The sequence below is a fragment of the Pinus tabuliformis genome, chromosome 7, assembly GCF_031772625.1.
Source record: "Pinus tabuliformis cultivar Carrire ecotype Pingquan chromosome 7, CPIR1, whole genome shotgun sequence".
Classification (NCBI taxonomy): domain Eukaryota; kingdom Viridiplantae; phylum Streptophyta; class Pinopsida; order Pinales; family Pinaceae; genus Pinus; species Pinus tabuliformis.
In genome coordinates this window covers 1,692,739,492-1,692,752,155 of record NC_142293.1, presented here as the reverse complement: position 1 = coordinate 1,692,752,155, position 12,664 = coordinate 1,692,739,492, and the positions used below count along the sequence as shown (strand labels likewise).

The following is a 12,664-nucleotide window of genomic DNA, read 5'->3' as shown; positions in this document are numbered from 1 at the left end:
AGCAATGGGAGAGCATTTTGATGGGGAGGCTACTAACGGATAAACAACACATGAGCTCACTGATATAGATGCCATTACCGAGAATTGACCAAGGTCACTAATTTCAATATTGTAGTTTTCAAGGGATCTAGAGACCATATGTTGCAATGTTATTTTTCACAACGTTGTGGGCTTGGTAGCTCAGCCCATTTTTAGTATTGTACGTCAAGTCCCTGATTTCAATATGTTACGCGATTGAATCAGAATAAAACTAATGAAAGACCACCACCATCTAGACCATAATTAGAAGAGAGTGGTATCCATGAGCATTCTCAAAAATCAACAAATGGCCAAACAATTGAGGCTCCAAGCCGAGGAATATCTAGAATTTAGAAAATATCTCATATAGTGTAACTATAGATTGGCAGTTGTAACTCCCAACTTTATCTGCATAGACCTGCGGGTATCTTCTTTATTACTAAGACTGAGAAAGTCAACAAAAACGAATTCCAACAATATCGTCCAATGCCTATCATCATTAACAAACTCATGCAATGGCGTTGAGGAATGAATCTCCAAGCCTACTGTTCAAGAATGCAACCTTACCATCTAAGAGATGCATCACATTCATTACCTTTAACATTCATAGTGAGCAATTTATTAGTGAAGGTTTAACGGGCAGAAGAAAAAATCTGTCACAAATCTTCTACGATCAACACTCATTATTTTGGATCTTGGGTTAACAGTCTCCCATTCATATCTTTATTCACACATGTTACTACCTTCGCTATGGTCCCTCTTATTTTAATCTGTCTCTATAACGAACCTGCAAAAGCATATCTCCACCTACTAAATCTATCATGCCATGGCAACAAAGGTATGAAATTGCTCATAAAGAATCTTTCCAACATATCCGGAAAAAGGTAATTTTGATCATGGTTACAAATAACAGATGAGAAATCCTTTTTTATCCAACTTAAAAATCAAACTGGGGTCATGGACAGAACACAATGATGTTTTGAGGACTGTCTCCCTGAATTTAAAATATTACGCTGGCAAAAGACATAGCTTTGGCAATTTGATCCTGACTGCTTCCTTTTACATTTTCGGATCAATATTACATAATCAGTTTCACCAATCCCATGAGGTTCCGTTTCCATCTAATTCCTTATTGTATTGCTTTCAATGAATCGATGGAGTTCCTTCATCAAATTGACATCCGAAGTTCAAGCTCGTAACTGAACAGCATACTGGGATAAAAAATCACTAACAAGCAGTAAACACTGCAATCTAGCTGACAGTCTGAAACCCAGAACCAAACACAAGTCAGCATGTAGAATAAAATACCTTTTGGTGTAACAAATTAAGATATTATGCCAAAAATTTCCACTGATTGGAGTCACAGAAATCTAGAAATAGTTTAATAAGACTTGCCGTGAACTTACCGACCAGCATCAACGTTACAACCTGCAATGTCGGATATAACTATCACGAATAAGGATACTTTCAAAAGGTATTACTATGGTTGTGATTGAATATCCTTATTTAGAATTTCGAGATTCTGAGAGGCTCATTCAGAGAACCAGAGTGCAATAGGCTGTCTGTTTCCAACAAAGCTTGTACGTCAGAAGGTTCACCTTGCAATGTTTTCTGTAGACTACAGTCCGTACAGAATTTGTTGTAAGCACCTGCAAATGTAATGCTATTTTTTATGCTCTATATTTAATCACATGGCCCTGCTTCTCTGAAACCTCCCCTGCCAACTCACCCAGTAGCAATTGTCGAAATGCCTGGTAATCTTGAAGAGTTGTGTGAGCCCACTGCCCACAGAAACGCTCATCATTAACAAGTAAGGCTTTTATTGGGAAAGGCTTGTTTGTAACCTTTTTCAAGGAAGCCAAGAATCTGTGACGAGGCCAGATGCGTTGTTTAAGCGATATGCTGAAATATAGAGGGTGTACTGATAATGACTCGACTCCATTTTCAAGTTCTTTGACTAAATACAAATATTTGGGGCGCAAATTGTTCTCCACTGACAGAGACAAAATCTGTTTAGAATGAATAATATTGTCAGCCTTGCTGAACAGAAAAACAAAAGCATACATTTGGCATGCTTAGGCAAATATGAATAACAAATCTAACTGCTAACACTTGTAAAGTATACCTTACCCTCTCGAAACCTCAAATAAATCAGCCGGAGGAATGAAAAATCACCTGGGGTAGTCTTGTTAAAAGTTTCACAATGTCAGCATCATTCATCCCGATGCTCCTCAAAAAATTGATTCGTGGCTGTATACCATCTTTAATGCTGTAGTGGAGAAGCTGTGGATGCTGTGTGACCATTTTCACTAGATTTTTTTTTGATGCTCCAAGCTCCTTTGAAAAGAATTCTAACCGAGATTTCATGGCTTCAGCAGGTTGTCTCAGTATCTGAGGCCCTAGAATCACAACCTTCGCCAAATCTGTTCGTTTGATGCCAACTTCCTCAGTTAAAAATCTTACCCTTGGCTTGAGAGACAATTCCAAGCTATAAGAAAATAACGACGGATCTGCTGTGATTATTTTTCCTAAACGGGAATCAGGCACCCCCAAGCCTCTCAAAAAGTCAATATGTGGTTTTATGTTATTCTCGATTGTGTAACCTAAGATTTGAGGTTGTTTTAGAATGATTTTCACCAAGCCCTCAGTTTTGACACCTACACCTCGTAGGAAATCCAATCTTTCCTGGGCAGATGCTGCTTTTGTTTGTAGGGTAGGTTTGTGCCTATTATAAATTCGGGCAAAATGACACTCATTTAAGCCAAGGCTACTCAAATACTGAATCAAGGGTTTCCATTTTGCTTTAAATCCCAGTCGCTTTGCCATCAATTGATATTCAACGTCCTCAAACTTTCCACCTTTAGCCTGCAGAGATTGAAAAGGTAAACTAGTCTTGAACCTCCCAACAAGCATATACATTAAGCATTTAATTGCATAAGGCCCCATAGGATAGAAAATAATGCAAAGATGAAAACTCTGTCACATTTGGCAATTTGCAAAAAAACTCTCAGCTTTACCTCATAATTCAAGTTCACATTTGTGGAGCCTAATCTCTTGGAACTTTCCACAATCTGATCAATATTTTCGGATTTAGGAAATTCGACCAATATTTTCTGCTCGCCTTGCTTTCTTTCCAGTTCACTTTTTCTCAGTTTCTGCTGCCTTATGATCTCAAAGGCCCTCTTCTCCCATTCATTGTGGGGTAGCCTCAGAAGGGAAGTGTGCAGACCCAATGAATTAACCCTCATGGCACCATTCCTAGTCAATCTCTTTCCAGCCTTCTGAAGAATATTGTTTTTTGTTATTCCTTTCTTCAGTTCTTGCTCATTGCAGGATTGTCCTGACAATGCACTTGGTGACTTGGAAGAAAAATCTGTTTCTGCAGACTTGGCATTATCAGCATTCACATAAGTGTGTTCTCCTGGTGGAAGCTCCTGAGATGATAGTTAATAATTTCATGAGAAATGTAGTCAACATTCATGAAACAAACGGGATAGAATCCTTCAAATTCTCAATGCTCAACACTGTGAAAGATGCATTCTTTGTTAAAAAAAAAGCATGCACGTTTTATTGATTCACCTATTTTCAGTTTTTACAATACTAGTAAAATGCAATGAAAACTAGTAAAGTTAATGGTCATATTTTCTCTTGCTCGAGGCACAATTGATATAGCAAATCATAAATGATAGGCAGTGACACTTCCACAACCTACCAAGGAATATGTAATGGTCCATAGCCACTATTTTCAGCACAATATTTATATCCCAAGTCAGTGATTTTAAATCTCATTTCTAGAATATGTTGACAATAGACACCAACCACCTGCATACACCTCATGGCTCAAGATAAGAAAGATTAAACTGATATTTCACCCTTCAATGTCTTCATTTTCATGCAAGATAAGGTCACAGATTACAAGAAAAATAAACCTAAAAGTAGGTTCTTTTTCTTTAACCATGCACCTTTTCAGCAATATCTCAATTGTGACAAAAATGAAGATTGGAACTAAATTTATCTTCAACTCCATATGATGCAGTTGTCTCCACCTGCAGGGTATTCACAGGTCAGAAATAGATTTAACCCAGCTTCAGGAAAATAACCAATTTAACATGAACCGAAAGAAAACTCCATTACATGGGGTCCCCACAATACTCAGGAGCAACCTCATATACAATCTGCCATTCCATCAAAGATTCGGCATACAAGCCTCTACTACTCAAAAGTGCAAAAAGACCCCCCACCTTCTCTCAGCCCCCAAGCTTTTCTAAAACCTCCACTTACTCTCCCACTTCCCTCTACAAGATAGTTAACTGCTTTCTTATTTCCTGGACAAAAGTAGAGCAGTTGAACAAATGGCTTGTAAAACAGACCCTTGAAAATACTGGGCCAAAAACAAACTGGTGAAACATGGAATGTCTTGTTAGTGAAGATGCTTCACATCTTATTCCATTTCTCTTGGAAACTCTGAACCTCCTAGTTCAAGTTCATAAGATGTAGTTGCTTGGCTGTACTTAACCAAGTCAGCTTTTGTGATCCAAGTGCTGTAGGAATTAAGTAGGCCTTTCCATTTAAAAAAATACAGATTATATGAACGGGACCATATAGCAGCCAATTTGGTATCTAACACTTGTTAAACCTGCTCCTTTTTCTTGCTTGGCAACTTCTTGGTCCAGTTATTGCTTTCTTTCGTTCTCATTCTGATCATCATTCATCTGGTCATCAATTGCCCCAGCTGTGTGTGAATGAATATCAATGACATTAAAAGCAGGACTGATGTCCAAGTCCTCGGGCAGATCAGTCAGATAAGCATTCACTTTTATTTTCTTCAGAATTTTACAAGGCCCAATTCTGTTGGGCTTTAACTACTTGTATCTACCTTGGGATACATCCCCATGCACAAATGTACCATAACCATTTCTCCCTACCGAAAGACCTTATTTCTCCTATTCAAATCACCATGATCCTTATGTTCATTCATTGACTGCAATTTGTGCTTAACTTGTTGAAGTACTGCACAAATATTTTTCAAAATTCTGTAGCATTTTGGCTGACATATGGATTGGCACCATACACAATTTGAAATGCAGACATATCTATAGACCTATTTATACTGGAATTATATGCAAATCCAGCTTGGTGTGTTGCCAAATCCCATTGTCAAGGATTTTTCCCACCATGCACCTTAATAGATTTTCCAAGCTCCAATTCACGACCTCAGGTTGACCATCAGTTTGGGGGTAATATGTTGAACTGAATTGCAGCTTGCTGCCCAACTGTTTCCACAAGACTCTCCAAAAGTGGCTTAAGAATTTGGTCTCCCTGTCAGTGGTCATGCCACATGGTTTTTGGGATACCATGTAACCATACTGTTTCCCTAAAAAACAAATGTACCACTTGACTCGTATAATTCATCTTCTTACAGAGTATGAGATGGACCATTTTAGAAAATCAGATCACTACTACAAACACAGAATCATGAACTCTTTGGTTTGTAGCACTCTGAAGAAAAAATCCATGGAAATATCAGCATGTGGTTCCTTTGGCACAGGTAAAGGCATATATAGGCCCATATTCTGCTGTCCCCCTTTTGCCAATTGGCACACCCTAAAAGCAGTAACAAACCTGTTCATATCTCTTCTCATATTAGGCCTAAATAATCTTTCACTCACTAATCCAAGAGTCTTTTTACTTCCAAAGTGGCCATCCAACCCATTCAAGTGCATCTCCCACAAGCTTAACTCACCCTAAGCCAACATGAATGCAAAGATGAAAAGTTGAAAACCCTTGAACCAAAAGCCATCTATTAATAAAATGTCTTCAAATGAGTACAAACCAATATGATCTTGTCCACTTAGAATTGCATAAATGCTGCCAAAATACGCATCATTTGCATACTCACTCTTCATTTCTTCAAAGCCAACCAGCTCATTAGTCATTACAACCAGGAGAGGATGCCCGCATCAGCCACTACAATGGTTTTATCACTTTTATGCTGTAGAACAAATGCCTATGCCTGCAAAAATGAAGCCCATTTGGCATGTCTGTGGGACAGGTTCAGTGTTGCACGAAGCGCCCCCCCCCCCCCCCCCCCGCTCCGAAGCTCCGAAGCGCGCCCCGTACGGAAGCGCTGTACGAAGCGCCTTCCGAAGCACGCTTCGGAAATTCGGAAGCGCGATTCGCAAATTTTTTTGCGCTTCCTGGAATTTCCGAAGCGCCGGCTCCGAAGCGCGCTTCGTACGGCGCTTCGGGCCGCCGAAGCATGGCGCTTCGGAGCAGGAAGCGTGCGCTTCACGCACGCTTCCATACGCTTCGGCGGAAAGGGGCACGCCCAAGGGAGAAAAACAAAAAAAAAATTATTTTTTTTTTAAAGTTATGTTCACTCAACCTTAAGGGGGTGGGTTAGGGTGAGGTTAAGGTGAGGAATGAAAAGAATAAAGCCCCCATTCATTCCTCATTTTCTCACTTTGAGTTTATGAAAGTTGGAGAAGAGAAGAGAGGAGAGGAGAAGAGAAGAGAGGAAAGGAGAGGAGAAGAGAGGAGAGCTTGGAGGAGTGAAGAAGGAGGAGCTAGGAGAAGGAGGAGGAGCTTGGAGCAAGAGCTTGGAGGACTTCATCTACAAGAGCTAAAGAGGTAAGTTCAAACACCAAACTCCCTTGTTTTTTTGAAATTTTTTTTGTATTTTTCTCCTCCCTCTCCTACTCTTTCCCATTGTTTCTACTTGCTCCTTTATTTACAGGTTGTCGTTGTCCACCACCTATATCCATATTCCAAGATGGTGTTCTTTTGGCTTCTATGTATCATTCCACTCTTGGTTTTAATGATGGCAAGGGTGAGGAATAGAAGGGAAGAAACAGAAGAGGACATTGGTGATGGTCCTAATAGTAGTGACCCAATGTATGATGAGGAGGAAGGGTTTGAAGAGGAAGGGGATGAACTTGAAGGGGACACTGAAACACAAGATGGCAAAGCTACATCAACACCCTTGTGGAACTATGTGACCAAACTTGATGGGGGAAAGGGTGGTGGATCTTACAAATTTGTGTGCCCTCATGGTTGTACAAATTTGCCCAAACATTTCAACTGAAGAAAGAAGAAAATACATCCAAATAGAGATGGCTGCACAACAAAAAAACAAGAAACAAAAAACTCATTCTGAATCAAGTGCAACCTCTAAATTTGGTAGTTGCTCATCTCCTCATGGTACTTCTGCAAGCTCTGGAGGTAGAAGAACAATAGGGGATTTCCTTAATGTTGCTGGGAGGGATGATGTGGATGGAAAGATAGTCCGTTTTCTTTGTGCTTGCGGTGTACCATTCAATGTGCTTCGCTCTCCCTATTGGCATGAAATGGTAAAGGCCATCAATGAAGCCCCAAAAAGATACAAGGCCCCCAACTATGAGAAAGCTAGAACAGTGTTATTAGAAAGAGAAAAAGCTAAGGTTCAAAGAGCTTTGACACGTTTTACAAATGAGTGGGTAGATTCTGGGGTATCCATTGTATCAGATGGGTGGACAAATATTAGAAACCAACATTTGATAAATGTTCTTGGTGTTTCTTCTAGTGGTGCAGTATTTATTGCATGTCATGACTCCTCCTCCATCACTGCATCTGCACAAAACATTGCAGATCTCCTATTGAAATCAATCAAAGATGTTGGTCCGAATAATGTGGTTCAAGTGATCACAGATAATGCAGCAAATTGTAAGGCAGCAGGAAAAATTATTGAGCGTACTCATCCACACATATTTTGGTCTGGGTGCCTGGTTCACACATTGAACCTTTTGATGCATGATATTGTGAAACACAAAGAATGTGGGTGGATTGCTGAGGTTTACAGGAAAGGGAAGCAGCTCATTAAATTCATCACATGGCATACAAGTGTAAACTACTTCTATGGCACTTACTCCAAGTTGCAATTGCTTAAAATTGCAAAGACAAGATTTGCTAGTTATTACCTCACCTTTAGGCGGCTAGTGAAGGTGAGACAAGCTTTAACTAATCTGGTGTGTGCTGAAACATGGGATGAAATTAACACTGACACAGATGGTGCTAATGCAGTCAAGGACACTGTTCTTGACAGTTACTTTTGGTCACAGGTTAAATATGTTTTGCAATTCACCAAACCAATTTATTACATGATCAAGTTTGCAGATTCAGATCGACCAGTAATTGGGGAGGTGTATGAGCAAATGGATAGCATGTTGGGGCAGATTAAAGACATTGTTGAGCCTAGAGATACCACCTTGTACAATTATATTCGTGTAGAGGTGCAAAACCGATGGGAAATGCTAAATATTCCATTGCATGCATTAGCATATGTTTTGACACCTAAATACTATCATCCATCATGGCTTTCAACACCAGCACCTGGGGGGGGAAGCAGGAGAAAACCACACCAAGATCAAGAGGTTCACCAAAAACATATGGCTGCATTGAGTAAATTAGTCCCTGATGAGGAGGACGCTGCATTGGTACGGAGACAGGTGCGCAACTATACGCTCAACACTGGTCCATTTGGGAGCATGCATGCAATTAAAGATCGAGAGACTTTTTCTGCTCTTGAGTGGTGGAACATGCATGGAGGGGGTACTCCACTTCTACAGAGTTTGGCATTGCGGGTGCTATCACAGGTGGTAAACACTTCTTCTGCAGAGAGGTGTTGGAGCTCTTATTCTTTCATCCACAGTGTTAAAAGGAACAGGTTGAGTTTAGACCGGGCAGAGAGCTTGGTTTATGTTCATTACAACTTGCGATTGTTGTCCCATTACTGTGAAATGCAAAGTCTAATAAAGACTTGTTGATTTGGGACAAGAATCCAGAGGAGCCCAATTTGGAGGATGGAGTGTTGCGACTAGAGCAATTAGAGGATGCTCTTATCCAGGTATGTCCATTGTGGTATGAATTTTCCAATTTTCCCTTATAAAGCATTTCTCTAATTCATGTTTTTAATTTTTTTGTTAACTAGTGTTTTTTTTTTTGCATGAATTTTTTGAGCGATTCTAGGATGATGATGACCGTGTTGATATGCCACCACCCCCACCCCCATCTGGTCCCTTGGTTCCTAGGTTCCATGGTTCAACACCAACAGCAGGGGGTTCTTCTTCATCAGTTTCAGTGCCACGACTTCCACAGGCACCATCTTCTTCATTGCCACCACGTGGAGGCCCGCCACCACGTTCTATTCGTGGTGGGAGGAGAGATTAGTAGATATATTCACAATCTACTACTTTTTGTCATAGATTACTCATTAGACTTGTAGACTTGTGAATTTGAATTTTGAACCTTTTTGGCTTGGCGGTGACCAAGTGACATATTTTGTAAACATTATTATTTGAATTTTGGACATGACAAATGTTGACAGTTGCTCACTTGCTAGATAAATCATAATATGCTCTATGTTTTATGTTTTATAATATGCTTAAATGTTTTATGTTTTATAATATGCTTAAAAATTTGATGTATGTTTGTAATAGCTAGAATATAGATGATTGTTGTACATACTAGTAACTACAATGGAATCATGGATGCCATATCTATCTTGATTTATGCAAAAATATGCATGTTTTCATGTCTTCTACAATTAATTTGGTATTTGGGATGTTTGTTTTGAGTATAAATGCAAAAAAATATAAAATATATATATATATAGCAGACGCTTCCGCGGACGCTTCGCTTCCTAGATTTTTGGAAAATGACGCTTCCGCGCTTCCGCTTCCAAAAAACGCTTCCGCTTCCAAAAAACGCTTCCGCTTTGCTCCCACTTCGTGCAACATTGGACAGGTTACCCTGAGAACTTATGCACTTCAAGGCATGATTATCAGTCTTCAAAATGAATTCCTTAGGTAAAAGATAATGCCTCCTATATTTTAAGTGCTATACTCCTTTATAGCTTCATTTAACTTCTCACTTTAAAAGGTCACAGGTTTATCTTCTTGGCTTAATAATCTTCCAATAGCTAACCTGAAGCATCACGCTCAACTATAAAGAGTTTCTCAAAGTTTGATATAGTAAGAATCAGTGGTTCCGTGACCTTTCTTTTGAGTTGTTCAAAACTCACAGCAACTTCCTTTTGTGTAATCAGTCAAAGGTGCACTTATGCCACCGAAATATGTATTGAATCTCTTCTAAAAGTTCACCAACCCATGGAATCTCTTCACTTCCGTGATTCTTTGAGGAGTAGGTCACTCAAGAATCAACCTAACTTTTTCTAGATCCATGCTCAATCTATTTTCTCTTTTGACTCTCACCCTTGGACTCTTTGGAAAACATCTTCCAACCCATTGTAACCAAGGATAGAGCTTGTTCTCCCCAAGGGGTAACTACGTTAGAGCCTAGACTCTAGAGGCCTTGTCAAATGGCTGTATTGCTGCTGATTCCATGAGCCCTCTTGCTCAGGCTCTCCAGATTCAAAAAGTATTTCTCATTTTCTCCTTCAAACAGATGATTGTGCTAGCTCAGTTGCAGTATATCAGACCTCTTGCTCAGGCTCTCCAGATTCAAACAGTTTTTCTCATTTTATCCTTCTCAGTTGCAGTGTATCAGATGCTCCACCCTCACCTCTCGGATTACAAATGCACTTATGGATGGTACAATTTGGTTACAGCATATTCTTTAGTGATATTCCATGCACCAGATGTTTTACTTGGATAACTTCATTGATCTTGTTTGTGAAGGTGGTAAACTCTAACAAAATATGATAACACTCTATAACGTTATAGTTTTATTCTTTGCTTTATCATACCATAGCGGTCATGGCTTTCTTTTAGAACTATTGTCATTTCTTGGGTCAGCTTGTACTGTAGGAAACTAGTCAAGGTAGCATCTTACACATCTCAATCGTACTTAACACTTTTGGCTGAACCCTTTCACTCCATCCCATCCATAAAAAAGCAATACCCTTTCATTTCTAATTTGTCAAAGATCACAAAAAAGGTCCAGAAGAAGAAAAGCCTATTAAAGCCAAAAAGGCTAAAAGGTGGAGAGGAATAAGTTAAAATCCAATAAATGTAAATCCTGAGTGAATGCCAATTCGCTATGAGGCCACTGCCACTGGTCCCATGATTGTCTAAGAATATCTAGAGCAAAAGGGACTTGTTTAATGAAATGAACACTTAGAAAAAGGCAACAGCGGTAGAAAGAAACAGTGCCAAGGAAAGGAAGCTCAATGACAAGATCCCTCTTTAAAGGCTTATACACACAAATGGTTAGCTCTTGAAGGCTAGATGATTATAAATGTAAGGCCTCTGCATCATTACTAGACTTTAAAGGTCAATGCACGAAGTTTTCCCCTTTCCCTTTCATGATTGTCTATCACATCACCTATCTTTACTTAAAACACACTTTGCCCTAGGACATGACACACCTATAAGGGTAAATTGTTGTTCCCCCATGCTAAAATTTAGGAAAATTATAAGGCTAACCTTGTCATATTGTGTTTGAAGGAATTATAAAAGGTATGCCACCTAACAGCACATCAAGAAGTTGGACTGACCAGTCCAAGTGAGCACTTTGCATTGGGATTTGTGTACCATTCTCCAGGATTTGTGATAGCTAAATTGGGATCCATGTGCCTATATTTGACCATATCTGTGGATATTAGAATCCATGCCATTTTCTTTGGAGACATTTCAGTGCATTGGGATATATGACAATGCACTAGGAAATGATGAAGATGCCACATCATCACATCCTATTGTTGATGTTTGTAGCTCAGATAGGAACTCCCACACAGTTTTTGTGTCAAACGTGCAAAATGTCATTTGAGTCCTTTCTATTTTGTAATTCACTTTATTAAAGTGAAGAGCCTTTTGATTGTTAGTTATGAAAAGTCTAATAAAGTGTAATTTAATAACACTAGTGATTTAAATAAATCTCCACCATTGACCTCTAGCAAGATTGGGATTTAATCTCAATGAGAAATTATATTTCTAGAGACTTACTCTGTTGAGCAAAGTGTTGTCATTGATGTCAAAGTTGTATGTGTTGTTATTGTTGTTTGTTTGTGCTATTGATGTTAAGTAAAATTTATGAGCATGTTGGTTGTTGCGGTTGGTTGTGTCAAGTTCAGGGGGAGCTTGGTGACTCAAGAATGGAGGAAATTATATTTGTGGAGACTTAGTCTGTTGAGCAAAGTGTTGTCATTGATGTCAAAGTCGTATGTGTTGTTATTGCTGTCTGTTTGTACTATTGATGTTAAGCAAAAGTTATGAGTATGTTGGCTATTGTGGTTGGTTGTGTCAAGTTCAGGGGGAGCTTGATGACTCAAGAATGGAGCTTATAGCTTTAAAGCTTTAAGGCATTTTTGCGTTAATACCTCAGCTCAAATGAGAAAACTAAGTATTCAATAGTGTAGTCCTCTTCGAGACCTTTTCAATGGTATATAACGCTTAGCAAAACTCCTAAGGGTTGATGAGAAACTAAGGTTTGGAGAACAAGCATGTTTAACAGTAAAAAAGCCGAGACTTCAGGAAACATCCAAGACATCCAAGGGTGCGCGATTATTCACTTTAGGGTGGGCCCAAATCCGGATGAGTTTTATTAACAAGACAAGTCATTGTTCCAGATTCTTGGTTCCGCACTAAAACATGAATCCAGGCATCCAACCCTTCTAAGATTTTACAAAGAAAAACAAGGAAAACACCTTGGA

At 39.3% G+C, this 12,664-nt stretch overlaps 1 protein-coding gene across 7 annotated transcripts in view; it reads right to left on the bottom strand.

Annotated features, from left to right (window-relative positions):
* Positions 1–840: 840 nt before the first annotated feature.
* The window catches only part of LOC149255031 (transcription termination factor MTERF9, chloroplastic-like), a 112,086-nt gene continuing 100,262 nt past the window's right edge, over positions 841–12,664 (bottom strand). The window contains exons 2-6 of one of the 7 annotated variants that reach the window (XR_016267206.1): positions 3,036–3,452; positions 2,194–2,883; positions 1,617–2,027; positions 1,414–1,446; positions 841–1,281 (exon numbers count right to left, since the gene is read on the bottom strand). Coding sequence is in view for 1 of the 7 variants with exons in the window: in XM_089460294.1 (XP_089316420.1) it covers positions 1,689–2,027; positions 2,194–2,883; positions 3,036–3,452 (1,446 nt within the window). In the remaining 6 variants the exon portion in view is untranslated. Of the gene's footprint in view, positions 2,028–2,193; positions 2,884–3,035; positions 3,453–12,664 lie in introns of all 7 variants that reach the window. The other 6 variants (XR_016267208.1, XR_016267204.1, XR_016267203.1 and 3 more) reach the window with 6 other exon arrangements.